This window comes from Geotrypetes seraphini, chromosome 8 (genome assembly GCF_902459505.1).
Source record: "Geotrypetes seraphini chromosome 8, aGeoSer1.1, whole genome shotgun sequence".
In the NCBI taxonomy this organism is placed as follows: Eukaryota; Metazoa; Chordata; class Amphibia; order Gymnophiona; family Dermophiidae; genus Geotrypetes; species Geotrypetes seraphini.
Genome location: NC_047091.1, coordinates 22,618,421 through 22,634,373, shown reverse-complemented (window position 1 = coordinate 22,634,373; position 15,953 = coordinate 22,618,421). Strand labels below are relative to the sequence as shown.

The following is a 15,953-nucleotide window of genomic DNA, read 5'->3' as shown; positions in this document are numbered from 1 at the left end:
CTGCTTGGGGAGGGGGGGGAGAGAGTGGGCATCTCCCCCGCTGCAGGGGGGGGGGTGTTGTGTGGCAGCTGCTTACCTAACCGTAGTATAGCCCTTTTTTTATTAATGGGCACGGATACTGTGCATGTTACACACGTACAATATCTGCACCATTAAAAAAAAAAAAGATTTAAAAAAAAAGAACCCCCCCCCCATACGATGAACCAGTTCCCAACCTCACCCCCACCCAGTTCGTCAGGAAGGGGTCATCAGAGGGGGGGTTCTTTTTTAATGGGGCAGATATAACACGCACAGCATCTGTGCCCATTAAAAAAAAAAATGTTTCCTGCCCCAAAGAGCTGAGTGGTAGGAGGCTGCTTTCAGGGTTTCCCCTTCACACGTGTGAGATCCGCTTTCGGAGCGATTAGTTGGATGGGAGTGACGGAGATTATGACAAACCTCCATGCGAATCATTTAGTGTATCAATAGCCCTTTTTGAATTGGCCAATAAATCGACTAGGAGCAGACCCACACGGTCTTACCGATCCTTTAGTGCATCTAGGCCTGGCTCCCTGCTTTTTGACTCCTTTGCCATGCCCTATGCCTTCATGTGTTTTTCTAGGCACCTGGAAATTAATCTCTTTAGCAGATGGGCTGCAGAGAGGTGCGATGTTTATTTCTTAGCAGGGGAAAATAAGAAAAGATAGTCTGCGACCTTGCCTAACAGAAAGAGACTTTATAATGTCCCACTCCAGTGAAATCCATGTGCACAGCATAGATGGCATGGAGAAAAGGAACACCCCCAGGGGACTGTATCCCTATACATGGACTTCCCAAAGGATCCCGCCATTGTGCTCCACATGTATGATACATACCACATCCACACCATATCATAAGCTCTTTCTTTCTAAGAGAGCACCAAAGATTCTGCAACACCATGGCATCCCCACTATTGTCACTTATGAGCGACCAAGATGATCAAGGGGATGGAACTCCTCTCGTATGAGGAAAGACTAAAGAGGTTAGGGCTCTGCAGCTTGGAAAAGAGACGGCTGAGAGGAGATACGATTGAAGTCTACAAAATCCCGAGTGGTATACAACGGGTAGAAGTGGATCGATTTTTTACTGCATCAAGATTTAGACTAGGGGGTCACTCAATGAAGTTGCAAAGTAATACTTTTTTCACTCAGAGAATAATTAAGCTCTGGAACGCATTGCCAGAAGTTGTGATAAGAGCAGAAAGCGTATCTGGTTTTAAAAAAGGTTTGGACAAAGTTCCTGCAGGAAAAGCCCATAAACTGCTGTTGAGACAGACATGGGAGAAGCTACTCCTTGCCCTGGATTCGTGGCATTGGCTGCTGTTACTATCTGAGTTTTTGCCAGGTACTTGTGACTTGAATTGGCCTCCGTGAAGACGGGATACTGGGCTAGATGGGTCTTTGGGCTGACCCAGTAAGGCTATTCTTAGGTTATTATGTCTCATTCTAGGATCTGCAGTCTGGGGAGAAAGGAGACACTTAAGACAGATGAGAGAAAATGCCAAGAAGAACGCACATACTACACAGCAAGAGTGGTTCAAGCATGTTTATTTCATCCATTGAACCAACGGTCACAAGGATGTGCTTTTGCTTCAATCCAGACGAGCAGACTACTGAGGAAATGCTGCGGGTGAATGCAATGCATCCTCAAGCTGTGGCTTCAGTGCTGGAGCTCTGCACGTGTGTGGTCCCTACAAGGCTGTCTCTTTCATTCCTTTCCTCCCCCTCCCCAAGATTACTGAAACTTGGGCTTCACTTTCCATTCCCTCCCTCGAATATTGAGGAGCAGCAAGAGGCCTAGGCAGACGGTGGCTGTGGTGCACATGGCCAAAGGCTCCTTCAGGGCCAGCAGAGTATAGATAGCACCTAAGAAGAAGAAAGACTGGAATTAGGAAATATCTAGCAGGAGACAGACGCAGCAGTGCCCAACCTCTACTCATGGTAGCGCTCTAGAAATAATAACCCATGCGGCAGTGTCAGGGCTGTATTTTATCATCTGTCTCTCTCTTACATGTTAAAATGCATGTGTACAGCGCTGCGTACGCCTTTTAAATAGTAATAGTTCTATAGCATGCATGTTATTCATTTATCATTATGCTATTGTGTGATAGCCTCCCCTGCTGGCTGAATCCTGCCATGGCTCCAGACACTCAGAAGACAACGTATGCATCTGTGGGATGCAGAAAAAGTCCTGTGCACAGGAATAAAGGCGATTTATATCCAATAAGCCGCCCCCAGATCTTCCACAGCACCAATGCTATTAAAGAAATGCAATCTACTCTCCTCCTTATATAGGGATTGGATAACCATGAGCGGGGAAGGAGGCCACGGCACATTCGGGGTGCATTACTTAGCACAGTGGTTCTCAACCCTGCCGGTCCATAAAATAATTTTTTTATTTCTGCCGGTCCATAGGTGTCAAAAGGTTGAAGAACACTGGTCTAGAACCTTCTATAGGTCTGATCACTCCTCTTTCTGCTGTGCTGTTTCCCTCACCCCTTACCAATCATGATCACTGTAAGTACAAAATTACTGATCTCCTGCAAGAGCTGTGGTCCAAGGGCCAACAGAAGTCCAGCTACAACTTCTATCCATCCCACCACCGTCAGGTATTGCTCAGGCTCAGGTCTGTAGCCAAATTCCTTCAGGGGGAAGACTTCTGCAAACTGCATGAACTGAGACCGCTGCAATAGTAAAACCAAAGGTACTTAGGCACATTCATACAGGACAGTCACAGAACAGAGAGCTGCACAGGAATTGGGTTTGCTACAGGATTTCCGCAAGAGTTAGTCAAAAGATTTGGTGACCCTGAGGCTTCTTGGAACCTACTGAGTGTGAACTGGAGCATCAGAACGAGGCTTGGAACTCATACAACCCATAAAAATGCAGGAGGGCTTTGAACACTAGTGTTGTGGGTACAGGTGGGAATTGGGAAGCATATCTTAGCGGGTAGAGGTGGGTATGGGTGACGTTTCTGTTCCTGTGCAACTCTCCATCAAAGTCAAGATTTCAAAATGTAAAAAAAACTGAGTTATCAGCCAGAGATGTTTTTTAAACAGTATTATTCTTGTAACAAATTATCCAAACAAATGGGCCTAATTCAAAGTTTGGTGTGAGAACACCCTGCCCTGAACACCTACATTCAACCCACAATGCCATCTGCTTGAGAATCTGTTAGGATCACTAGCTGTGATACTTTGGGAACTTGCTCCCTAGTGCATTGTGGTAACTGTAGTCCTGCTTCTTCCAAGGGAGCAAAAAGCCTGGACTGGCAGCAGGAATCCAAAAGGGAGGGGGAGGAGTTTCCTAGTGCTACAATCTCTGCAGAGGGATCCAAGGAACCGTTTCCAGGACTGGCTTTCTTGCCTCCAAACACCGATCCTTGAAGTGCACCGGCAGGAAGGCCAGAGAAATGGGCGATCGCCCTGGGCTCTGAGATTGCAACCTGGAGAAACCCCCCACCCCGTCCCCGTGGCTCACCATCTGCCGGTGCACTTCGGCCGAAATGTGATCGCTCAGCTTCACGGCCCCGGTGAGCAGGAAGAAGAGCCCCAAGACCCAGCGCACGATCCGCAGCACCAGCGCCATGCCTGCTCCTGCTTGCGATGGGGGCGGAGCTTGGGGCGGGGACGGCTTCGGATTGGGTGAAGGGAAATTCAAAGGAAGCCAAATCGCTTCTCATAACAACTATTCGATTATTCTTTAGCGCTACCAGGCGCCGGACAGTGGACATGCAAGAGATGGTCCCTGCTCGGAAGAGCTTACAATCGACTTAAGGGGGCGTTGGAACATGGTGCTCGTGCTGAGGCTTTCAGTCTGGATTTGAATACCGCCGAAGCCTGAGGCAGCTTGGATGCCATTTGGGCAATTCAGGGAAAATGTTTTCAATTCAATTCAGCCTCAAACAACGTAGCAGATTTATTTTGCCCTCTCAAACCCCAGGCCAGCAAGGTGGGCTGTTAGGGCCTAGCTCCAGCTCTGGCAGGATCCACATTTCAAAGCTAATACTGTAATCACTAAATAGAAAATATAATTATTTTGTTCTACCTTCCACTGTCATATCCAACATTTGCTTCTTTCCCACTGTCTACCATCTCTCTCTCTCTCCCCCTCCCCCCACCTTCTGGCCTGGGTCAAAGCTCCATTCCCCTCCATGCAGCATCTCCTTTATCATGTGCACCATATGAAGGAACTCTCCCCTCCGCCACCCCAATTATTTGTTTCTCCCTCTCCTGTGCAGCATCTTATCTTTCCTCCCCTCCTCGAGCAGCTTTCCTCATTTCCTTAGCACCCCACCCTGAAACCTGACATACGGCCAAGGCCTCCTAAAGGAGCAGCAATGCGCTAACCCTACAAGGCCTATAACAGTGAGAATCCCACAAACATCCTTGCCTGCCAACATTGGCCCACTTTCCAGCAACCTACTTGTCCAAGGATAAAAGATCTCCTGGCTGCAACTCTTGGCATTAGTGTGCAAGAAATCATAAAGGAAGTAATAATTTCAATCTACCAGCTCCTGGTCAACAAAGGTCCAATGGGCAGCCTCCCTCTCTCAACATGTTCTGCCCAATGAAAACAGACCTCAGCCACCAAGTCACCACAAATAGCCACCTGAACCGCTAAATCTGCCACATCAAAACTGTTTCAAATGGAACTCCCATTCTGCAATATTGAGGATCCCTGAGAGCTGATCCACTATCAACTTGTACCATATTTCTCTAAGCAATGGTATCAAAATTATGCACAAAATTGATGAGATATAAATGCACCCTTGATCCTTTTCCCTTTTTGCTAATATTCCATCTTAAGCAATCAATTGGCTGACTACATTACTAAATTATGCTTTAGAAACAGGTTATTTCTCATGACATGGCTATAATTAGCCTTACCCCTTGAAAAAAGACCTTAACCCAACTTGTCACTTCCCACTATAGACCAATTGCAAATATATCTCTTTCATTACCTGGAGTTTTCCATCCTTTTACCTTTCCAGCATGGGTTCCACCCGAATTTCAGCACAGAAACCTCTTTTGGTCTCTTTCTAAAATCCTGCAGTTACAATCTTGTAAGAAACATGCTATCTTACTGCAGTTAGATGTGTCTGCAGCTTTTGATGTAGTCAATCATAATACAGCCTCCCCTCTCCCGATTCATGGTTTCCCCAATCGCAAATTCGGTTATTGGTGATTTTTTTTTTTTAGCTTTGATTTTAATTGAGAAACGTTGCCCCAGACCTTACCTGGTGGTCTAGCAGCAACACAGGGCAGGCACAATCTTCCTATGCTCCTGCCCCATGCAGCGAGTTCCCATGGTCTCACAAGACCATGGGAACTCACAGCATGGCTCTGCACAGGGAAGGAGCGTAGGAAGATTGCTCCTGCCCCACATTGCCGCTAGACTACCAGGTAAGGTTGGGGACAGAGGGAGGCAGGGGTGGATCAGAGCCAACCCAACAAATTGTGATTTTTCCTTATTCGCGAGCTGGCTCTGCTCCCAACCCCCTGAGTATTGAGGGTCTGCATTATCTGCTCTCAGACATTGGCCTTGATCAGACTGTCTTAGACTGGTTCAATAAATTTCTATCCTCCTGTTCTTACTCAGTTAATATGGAAGGATCTAATTAAAAATCTTGGAGCACCCTTTCTGGTGTTCCCCAGGGCTCCCCATTGTCTCCAATCTTATTTAACAGCTACATGAGTACTTTGAAATACAATGCTTGAATTTACAGGAAACTATTAATGTACATTGATATTTTCATATTACTTGAGGTTGACCCAGATCTTGTTAATCTAACACCCAATATTATCCATTGCATTGCTAAGCTTTGATCCTGGGCAATGATGAAAATGAATGCTGCTAAGACCAAACTCTTATTGATCAGTCCAAAATTAGATTCTCTTCCCTCAGCTGTGACCTTAGACTCAGGAATCAGTGAAAATGGAGTTTTCCTCACTAATATTGGGTATTATTAATTTCTTACATTTAAAGATCAGCTAAATTCTCTTGTTAAAATATGCTTCTTTAGCCTCCATATCTTGACAAGAGTGAGAGCACTTTCATCAGCAACACTTCTCTGAATGGGTCTTGTCAAAGTTGGGTTATTGTAACTCAACATACCTAAGTCTCTCAAAGGTCAGTCTGCAGATACTTCAATTAATAGAGCATCGCTGCCAAACTCATTTTTGGTAGAGTACATTTGATCACGTAACCCCATTGTTCAAGTAATTACATTGGCTTCCAGTGTACCTTAGAATTCAATTTAAGTGCGTTTGTATTGCATTTAAAATTCGCTTTGGCTTATTACTTTGGTTCCTTGAGATTGGAATGTACACAGATCTCATCTCGCTAGGAGTTCAAATAAATTTAACTTGCATTTCCTTCCCTTAGGGGGGTAAAAACAGAACTTTCAAGAGATTTAGCCACTCTTTCATTTTCAAACTGAGCTCTGTAATGAGTTAACACTTTCACGTAGAAGTCTAGGGCCCTTAGCATTTTATTTCAGAAAGCTCTGAAAACTTTGTTTACGAAACACTTTGGAAACTAAGCCATTCTAGCTTACATTCTTCTTCTATATTTATGTACTATATTTACATTATTGTAAACCAAGTCGAGCACCTTTTGGTTGAAGACCCAGTCTATAAAATTAAGTTTAGCTTTTCCCCATCTCTGCAAGCTCTGCTTTAACTGCACAAGCCTCAAACACTAAAGGAATGGGGCAGGGACAGGGACAAAACTCATAGGGATGGAACAGGGAAATTGAGTCCCTGTGTCATTCTCTAGTCTAAACCACTGCAACCACAATGGATCATAGACTGAGATACCCTGAAGAGGAGCATCAGGAAACATTTACTGGGTAAATGAGGTCCCTGATCTTAATGCAAAGGAAAGGTTTTGGAAGCCTTTATAACCCCATTAGCAGTGAAGCCCCTTTAGGCTGCTCCTCAAAACAATACCATCACCACTACCTAAGCTCAAGAAAGTTCAGGACCACCGAGAGATACTCTCAGAAGCAACTTTTCTATCCATCCCTCTGCTGTCCCAGAATTTTCTGGAACCAGCAGGCCACTGCCAGACCAGCTCCTATACTCATCAGAAAAATAGTCCTCTTCAAGATTCTCAATCTTTGGGACTTAGGAGGAAGCAGCTAAAAGATCAAAAAAGCTAAGATGGCAGGACCAGGGAATTCTGGGATGCACTCCCAAGATACACATGCAGAAGGCCAATATAGCATCAGAACAAAATCTGGAGAAATCTCCACTTTTGAGGCACGTTATATAAAAATCAGCACCTTGCTTGAACCCTAGGAGGGAAGAGAGCTTGAGCTACAGGGGCTCAATGCATCTGAGATAGTGAAAAGCAAGGCTGCAGTTCCGACCAAGCAGGGGTGACTCCATTAAACTATTGCCCAACAATCCCAGCTGATTCCTGCCCGACTTCAGCTCCAACAAACATGAGGCAATACTTACAGGTGCCCGAGAAGTCTAGACCAGTGGTTCCCAACCCTGTCCTGGAGGACCACCAGGCCAATCGGGTTTTCAGGCTAATGAATATGCATTGAGCAGATTTGCATGCCTGTCACTTCCATTATATGCAAAACTCTCTCATGCATATTCATTAGGGCTAGCCTGAAAACCCGATTGGCCTGGTGGTCCTCCAGGACAGGGTTGGGAACCACTGGTCTAGACCTTGAGGGAAACATCCTAGATATTTTTTCCAGAAGCTTCCTGCTCATTGCAGTAGCAGACTCCATAGGTTCTAAAAGCTGCTATGTTCTGAGAGCCAAGCAGCTGAGGAACCATTAAAATCTGAAACAAGGAGACCCCCACAGGCCATTGCCTCACTCAAGTACAATTGCTGAGGGAATGTAATGTAAAAGGATTGACCAAATGACCCAGTAGAAGCCATAAAGATCCCCCCCCCCCCAGGAAAGGCCTAACACCAGTCTAGGACTGCAGAAACTTATCACCTCTGCCTGTTGGAGGCTGAGAATAAAACAATTCTAGGGGGACTGCAGAGACTATTTCTAGACACTTTAGAGGGCAGGCATTCTCAGTGTCTACCTGCTGATAGAGGTAGTCATTTATGCTAGTCTGGAAGGATGCTATAGATTAGAAAGACACTGAAAATGCAGATCCACTAGTGATAAACTCTATAGTGTTAGCTAAATAAATCACACAATTTCTTTACCAATAATTTTATTATCATCTGCATTAACAAATCTATTAAAATGCCTTCATTTCTTCAATATCAATTCCATTGCTTCTGATTCCTGTTAATAAAAGAAACAAATTAGCCAAAAGCAGCTTACATCCACATGCCCAGTTAAATACCTTGATAAAGCACAGTTACTTACCGTAACAGGTGTTATCCAGGGACAGCAGGCAGATATTCTTGACTGATGGGTGACAGCACCGACGGAGCCCCAGTACGGACAATTTTAGAGTGATTGCACTCTAAGAACTTGGAAAGTTCTAGCAGGCCGCACCGCGCACGCGCGAGTGCCTTCCCGCCCAACGGAGGCGCACGGTCCCCAGTTAGGATAAGCCAGCTAAGAAGCCAACCCGGGGAGGTGGGTGGGACGCAAGAATATCTGCCTGCTGTCCCTGGATAACACCTGTTACGGTTAAGTAACTGTGCTTTATCCCAGGACAAGCAGGCAGCATATTCTTGACTGATGGGTGACCTCCAAGCTAACAAAAAGAGGGATGGTGGGAAGGTTGGCCATTAGGAAAACAAATTTTGCAAAACAGATTGGCCGAAGTGTCCATCCCGTCTGGAGAAAGCATCCAGACAATAATGAGATGTAAAAGTATGAACTGAGGACCAAGTAGCAGCCTTGCAGATTTCCTCAATAGGCGTGGAGCGGAGGAAAGCCACAGATGCTGCCATAGCTCGAACTCTATGGGCCGTGACAGAACCTTCCAGTGTCAGTCCGGTCTGAGCATAACAGAAAGAAATGCACGCTGCCAGCCAATAAGACAACGTATGTTTAGAAACAGGACGTCCCAATTTATTTGGATCAAAGGACAGAAAGAGTTGGGGAGCTGATCTGTGGGGCTTAGTACGCTCTAAATAGTAAGCCAGAGCCCGCTTACAGTCCAAAGTATGCAGAGCTTGTTCTCCAGAATGAGAGTGAGGTTTCGGAAAGAAGACAGGCAGAACAATGGATTGGTTGAGATGGAATTCAGAGACAACCTTAGGGAGAAACTTTGGATGTGTACGCAGAACCACCTTGTCATGATGAAAGACTGTAAAAGGTGGATCAGCAACTAGTGCATGTAGCTCACTGACCATCCTGGCAGAGGTAAGAGCAATAAGGAAAAGTACCTTCCAAGTGAGAAACTTGAAAGGAGCGGTAGCCAAAGGTTCAAAAGGAGGCTTCATTAAGGCGGAAAGAACCACATTCAGATCCCAGATTACAGGAGGGGCTTTAAGAGGTGGTTTCACATTGAAAAGACCCCGCATGAATCTGGACACCAAGGGATAAGCCGAGAGAAGTTTTCCATGAACTGGCTCATGAAAAGCAGCAATAGCACTGAGGTGGACTCTGATGGAAGAAGACTTGAGGCCAGAGTCAGACAAAGAAAGAAGATAATCCAATAAGGTCTCCACTGCAAGGGAAGTGGGATCATGATGATGAAGAAGACACCAGGAAGAAAACCGTGTCCACTTCTGATGGTAACATTGCAGAGTGGCCGGTTTCCTGGAGGCATCCAGAATGGAACGAACGGGCTGAGACAAAAGAGTATCATGAGAAGTCAGCCCGAGAAAAACCAAGCTGTCAGGTGCAGAGATGGAAGGTTGGGATGCAAAAGTGTCTCCTGATGTTGCGTAAGCAGAGAAGAAACAGTGGAAGAAGGAAAGGCTCCCTGGAACTGAGTTGAAGTAGAAGGGAGAACCAATGTTGCCTGGGCCACCGTGGAGCAATCAGAATCATGGTGGCTCGTTCCCTCTTGAGCTTGAACAAGGTTCATAACATGAGAGGCAGAGGAGGGAAAGCGTACAGGAACAGATTGGACCAATCGAGGAGAAATGCATCCGCTGCCAGACGGTGAGGGGAGTAGAGTCTGGAGCAGAATAGGGGCAGCTGGTGATTGTGAGGAGCTGCAAAGAGGTCTATCTGAGGAGTGCCCCACTGAGCGAAGATGGACTGTAGAGTTAAAGGATCGAGTGTCCACTCGTGAGGCTGGAGAATTCTGTTCTCCCTGAATGTAGATAGCTTTCAGGAATAGTTGGTGATCTGTGGCCCAAGCCCAAATCTTCTGGGCTTCCTGGCACAAGAGGCGAGAGCCTGTCCCACCCTGCTTGTTGATGTAGTACATCGCAACTTGATTGTCTGTGCACAGCAGGAGGACCTGAGGAAAGAGAAGATGTTGGAAGGCCTTGAGGGCATAAAACATCGCTCTGAGTTCCAGGAAATTGATGTGATGTTTCATTTCCTGGGCTGTCCAAAGTCCTTGAGTTTGGAATTCGTTTAAATGAGCTCCTCAGGCATAAGGGGAGGCGTCGGTGGTGATGACAAGATGATGAGGAGGTAGATGAAACAGAAGACCTCTGGAGAGATTTGAGGATATCAACCACCATTGTAGAGACTGACGAAGAGATGATGTCACAGATATGTGTCGTGAGCAAGGATCCGTCGCTTGGGACCACTGGGTAGCTAGGGTCCATTGAGGAGTGCACAGGTGAAGACGTGCGAGGGGTGTGACCCAAGGCCATGTGACCCAAGAGTATCATCATTTGCTTGGCAGAGATGGAACGTTGTGGAAGCACCTGCTGACATAGAGATTGAAGAGTTTGAAGACGGTTGGACGGCAGGAATGCTCTCATGAAGACTGTGTCCAAGATTGCTCCAATGAATTGAAGTCTCTGAGTGGGGATGAGATGAGATTTGGGTAGATTGATCTCGAACCCCAGAAGCTGTAGAAACAGGATGGTTTGGTTGGTGGTCAGGAGCACTAACATAAGAACATAAGAACTGCCATCTCCGGATTAGACCTTCGGTCCATCAAGTCCGGCGATCCGCACACGCGGAGGCCCCGCCAGGTGTACACCTGGCGTAATTTATAGTCCACCATATCTTTATATGCCTCTCTTAAGGAGATATGCATCTAGTTTGCTCTTGAAGCCTAGGACGGTCGATTCCGCAATAATCTCCTCTGGGAGGGCATTCCAGGTGTCAACCACTCTCTGAGTGAAGCAGAACTTCCTGACATTAGTCCTGAACCTGTCCCCCCTTAGCTTCATTACATGTCCTCTAGTCCGTGTCAAATTGGACAGTGTAAATAATCTTCTCTGCTCTATTTTGTCGATTCCTTTCAGTATTTTGAAGGTCTCGATCATATCCCCACGCATTCTCCTTTTCTCAAGGGAGAACAATCCTAGTGTTATAAGTCTATCCTCATATTCCAGTCTCTCCATACCCTTCACCAGTTTTGTTGCTCGTCTCTGCACCCTCTCCAGCAGTTTTATATCCTTCTTTAGGTAGGGAGACCAATGTTGGACGCAGTATTCCAAGTGTGGTCTGACCATTGCCCTATAAAGCGGCATTATAACTTTCTCCGATCTACTCGAGATTCCTTCTTTATCATGCCCAACATTCTATTTGCCTTCTTTGCCGCTGCCGCACATTGTGCCGACGGCTTCAGGGTCCTATCTATCAGTACACCCAGGTCCCTTTCTTGTTCACTCTTCCCCAGAGTTGCACCTGACATTGTATACTCGTATTCCTTATTTTTATTGCCTAAATGCATTACCTTGCATTTCTCCACATTGAACTTCATCTGCCATTTCTCCGCCCATGTTTCTAACCGACACAAGTAGCTCTGGAGTTTCTCTCTATCCTCCTGCGATCTGATTGCCCGGCATAGTTTTGTATCGTCTGCAAACTTGATGATCTCACTGGATGTTCCTTCCTCCAGGTCATTGATATAAATATTAAAAAGGATCGGCCCAAGTACCGAGCCCTGGGGTACACCACTAGTCACTTTCTCCCAGTCGGAGAACTTCCCATTTATGCCCACTCTCTGCTTTCGGTTTTCCAGCCATTTGCCTATCCATCTTTGTATATCTCCCTCTATGCCATGGCTTTGTAGTTTCCTGAGAAGTCTTTCGTGTGGAACTTTGTCGAACGCTTTCTGGAAGTCCAAGTATATTATGTCCACAGGCTTCCCACTATCAATTTGCTCGTTTACGGTCTCAAAAAATTGGAGTAAATTCGTCAAACATGATTTCCCTTTCCTGAATCCATGTTGACTGGGTTTCATCAAGTCGTGTGCGTCCAAGTGCCGGACTATGCTATCCTTGATCAGTGCTTCAACCATCTTGCCGGGGACCGACGTAAGACTCACAGGCCTATAGTTGCCCGGTTCCCCTCTCGATCCTTTTTTGAAAATTGGCGTGACGTTCGCTATCCTCCAGTTGTCCGGTATCTGTCCAGTTCTGATTGTCAGGTTTGCAAGTTTGTGCAATAACTCTCCGATTTCAACCTTCAATTCCTTTAAGACTCTCGGGTGAATTCCATCCGGTCCAGGGGATTTGTCACTTTTAAGTTTGTCGATCTGATAGTATATCTGGTCTAAGTCCACTTCAACTGTGGTGAGGCTGTCCTCTATTTCTTCTGGAAAACACTTTCTCTGCTTCAGGTATTGTTGAGGTGTCTTCCTTCGTAAAGACAGACGCAAAGAAGGAATTTAGTTTGTCTGCGATTTGTTTATCTTCCTTGATGTACCCTTTTCTTCCCTGGTCGTCCAGGGGTCCCACTGCCTCTTTTGCAGGTTTTTTCCCTTTCACGTATCTAAAGAAGGGCTTGAAGTTTTTGGCCTCCTGGGCTATTTTTTCCTCATAATCCTGTTTGGCATCCCTCACCGCCTTGTGACATTTCTTCTGATCATCTTTATGTTTGTTCCAGGCTTCGGTTGTCTTTATGCATTTCCATTTTTTGAAAGAGTCCTTCTTTTCTTTTATGGCTTCCTTCACCTGTATGGTAAGCCATGCCGGTTCTCTTTTGCTCTTTGTTCTCCGATCTTTGGAAATCCTCGGAATGTAGAGATCTTGTGCTTCTGTGATAGTATTTTTCAGTAGGGACCATGCCTGATCTACCGTTTCAAGTTTGTCCACCATCTTCTCTAGTCGTTTTTCTACCATGGCCCTCATGCGATCGTATTTACCCTTTTTAAAGTTTAAGGTGGTGGTTAAGGTTTTGGCATGTTTCCCTTTCCCGATGTCAAGTTTAAAGTTGATTACATTGTGATCACTCGATCCCAGTGGAACCACGACTTCCACTTCTGTTATCGGTCCCGTGAGGCCATTTAGGACCAAGTCCAAGGTGGCGTTGCCTCTTGTCGGCTCTTTTACCATTTGTTCCAGGAAGCAATCCCCTAGCACCTCCAGGAACTTGGCCTCCTTGCCGCAGTTGGAGGTTGCTAGTTTCCAGTCTATCCCTGGGAAATTGAAGTCTCCCAATATAATTATATTGCCCGTCTTGCATTCTTGTTTGATTTCCTCCATCATTTCTGAGTCAGTTTCCTCCGCCTGTCCTGGGGGACGATAGTAAAAGCCAATTTTCGTATCTGCACCATATTGACCAGGAATTTTGATCCAGAGTGACTCAAGCTTCTCTTTCATTTTTGTTGTAACCATTTCAACAGAATCTATTCCCTCCTTAACATATAGAGCAATACCTCCACCTTTCTGCCCTACTCGATCTCTTCTATACAGTTTGTATCCCTGTAGTACTGTGTCCCATTTGTTTTCTTCATTCCACCATGTTTCTGTTATGCCAATGATATCCAATATGTCATGTCTCGCTATTGTCTCTAGTTCCCCCATTTTATTACCTAGACTTCTAGCATTCGTATACATACATCTAAATTCCCTTTGTGTTACCTTTTTGGACCTTCTACTCTTGGCCGTCCCTATAGTTTCAAATACGGTATCCTTTACTGCTCCTGTGTTATCACCCTTGTTTGCTGTGTGGTCCGTCCTCTCCTGTGTTTGAGATGAATTGGCCTATGATTAACCAATCGTCCAGATAAGGAAAGACTTGAAGGGTGGTTGAGAGCGTAGAAAGGCAGCCACCACAATCAGACATTTGGTGAGACACTCTTGGAGAGGAGGCAAGACCGAAGGGGCAGCACCTTGTATTGGTAATGACAATGATTGATCATGAAGCGGAGGTACTGTCTGGAGGCCAGATTGACCGGAATGTGAGTGTATGCCTCTTTGAGATCGATGGAGCATAGCCATTCGTTTTGATTGAGAAGAGGATAAAGCGTGGCTAAAGATAGCATCTTGAATTCTCTTTGACCAAGCATTTGTTGAGATCGCGAAGATCTAGAATTAGTCTGAGATCTCCTGTCTTTTTGGGAACTAGAAAGTAACGGGAGTAAGAATCCCTGCCCCTTTTGTTCTGGAGGAACTTCCTCTATAGCGTTCAGAAGGAGGAGGGATTGAACCATCCTGAAGAAGGAGGGAAGATTGAGGAGAGTTTAAAGCAGACTCTTTTGGTAGACTTGGGATCGGGAGGTTCTGAAAGTTTGAGAGAGTAGCCGTGGTGGATGATGTTGAGGACCCATTGGTCCGAAGTGATAACTACCCACCGGCTTAGGAAAAAAAGAAAGACGACCTCCTAATAGGTTTGAGGTAGAAGGGAAGATGGTTGGATGCTGGCTATGCCCTGGAGAAGTAAGTCAAAAGGGCTGCGTGGATTTTTGTTGAGGAGGCGGCTTGACAGGCTGCTGCTGCTGTGGTCTAGGTGTCTGCCATTGTTGCTGGCGTTGCCGCCTAGGTTGTTGTGGAGCTGACTGTAAAGGTACGAGCCACATAACGGCGTTGAAAGGCCGATTGCTGTCTGAAAGGCCGTGGCCGGTGGAGGTTTCTTCTTCGTCTTGAGGAGAGTAATCCCAGCGTGTTTCATGGGCGGAGAGCTTTTGGGTGGTGGTTGAGTCCATAGATTCTCCAAACAGCTCATCGCCCAAGCACGTTGCATTAGCCAACCGGTCTTGATGGGTTGAACATCAAGCTCGGGATACCCTCACCAGGCAAGGCGCGCATGGCCACAGACATAGCTGTTGCTCCTGGAGGTAAGTTCAAACGTATCATAAATAGATCTTACCATAAATTTTCTCAGCTGGAAAGTGAAGAGGAACATTGGTGAAAAGCCAGTCGTTTTCGCTCCGGAAGGTACTGCTCAAAAGAAGCCATGGTGGTAAGGAGATGCTTTAAATAGAAAGAAAAATGAAAAGCATAATTGCCAGATCTATTAGCGAGCATCGCATTCTGGTATAAATGCTTACCAAATTTGTCCATGGCTTTACCTTCTCTGCCAGGAGGGACAGAAGCATAAACACTAGCTCCTGAAGACTTTTTAAGTGTAGAATTCCACAAGAAGAGACTCATGTGGAAGCTGGGGCTTGTCGAAACCCTGGAATAGGGATGACTTTGTACGAGAGAGTCCAATTTGCGGGGAGCTCCCGTGATAGTAAGAGGAGTCTCTTAAATTTTTGTAAAAAGTTTCCTCAGGATATCATTGAAGAGGGAGTTTCAAAAATTCCTTTGGAGGCTGGTCAGGCTTTAGACTTTTTAGACTCAGCCTCCAAAGGAATGGAAAAGAGAATTTCACACATGTCTTTTAAAAAGGAAGAAAAAGACAAAGAATCATGTTTGGAGATGGGTCAGGAATAACAGGATCATCCTCATCCGAAGAACACTCACCTTCTGATAGAAAAGGCTACTTTCGGAATCACCCCACAGATCAGGGTCCTAATATGGGAACTACGGTCTCGAGACTCAGGGGTGGATGGTTCCAAGTGTCTGGACTTGCGAATTGAACTTACCCGACCTCATCGATTGCGGTACCGGGATAAGTTACCGGGTCGCATCGGTGCCGAAGTCTGTACCGACTGGTGGTGGTGGCTGTCGGCTTCCGGTGCGAGG

At 45.9% G+C, this 15,953-nt stretch overlaps 2 protein-coding genes across 4 annotated transcripts in view; both read right to left on the bottom strand.

The window, feature by feature from the left end:
• Positions 1 to 1,548: 1,548 nt before the first annotated feature.
• On the bottom strand, positions 1,549 to 4,572 carry TMEM35B (transmembrane protein 35B). Of its 2 annotated transcripts, none has more exons than XM_033953982.1 (3): positions 4,443 to 4,572; positions 2,521 to 2,701; positions 1,549 to 1,883 (listed from the first exon to the last, which is right to left on the bottom strand). In XM_033953982.1, exons 1-3 carry the CDS (start codon positions 4,500 to 4,502, stop codon positions 1,753 to 1,755), a joined length of 372 nt encoding a protein of 123 aa, XP_033809873.1. In that variant the 5' UTR covers positions 4,503 to 4,572; the 3' UTR covers positions 1,549 to 1,752. The 2 variants fall into 2 exon arrangements, with proteins under 2 accessions (XP_033809873.1, XP_033809872.1); XM_033953981.1 differs by lacking the exon at positions 4,443 to 4,572 and adding an exon at positions 3,498 to 3,655.
• Positions 4,573 to 8,195: 3,623 nt separating this feature from the next.
• The window catches only part of SFPQ (splicing factor proline and glutamine rich), a 126,226-nt gene continuing 118,468 nt past the window's right edge, over positions 8,196 to 15,953 (bottom strand). For both annotated transcript variants that reach the window (XM_033954419.1, XM_033954418.1), the window contains exon 12: positions 8,196 to 8,286. The gene's annotated coding sequence lies outside the window, so the exon portion shown is untranslated. The remainder of the gene's footprint in view (positions 8,287 to 15,953) is intronic.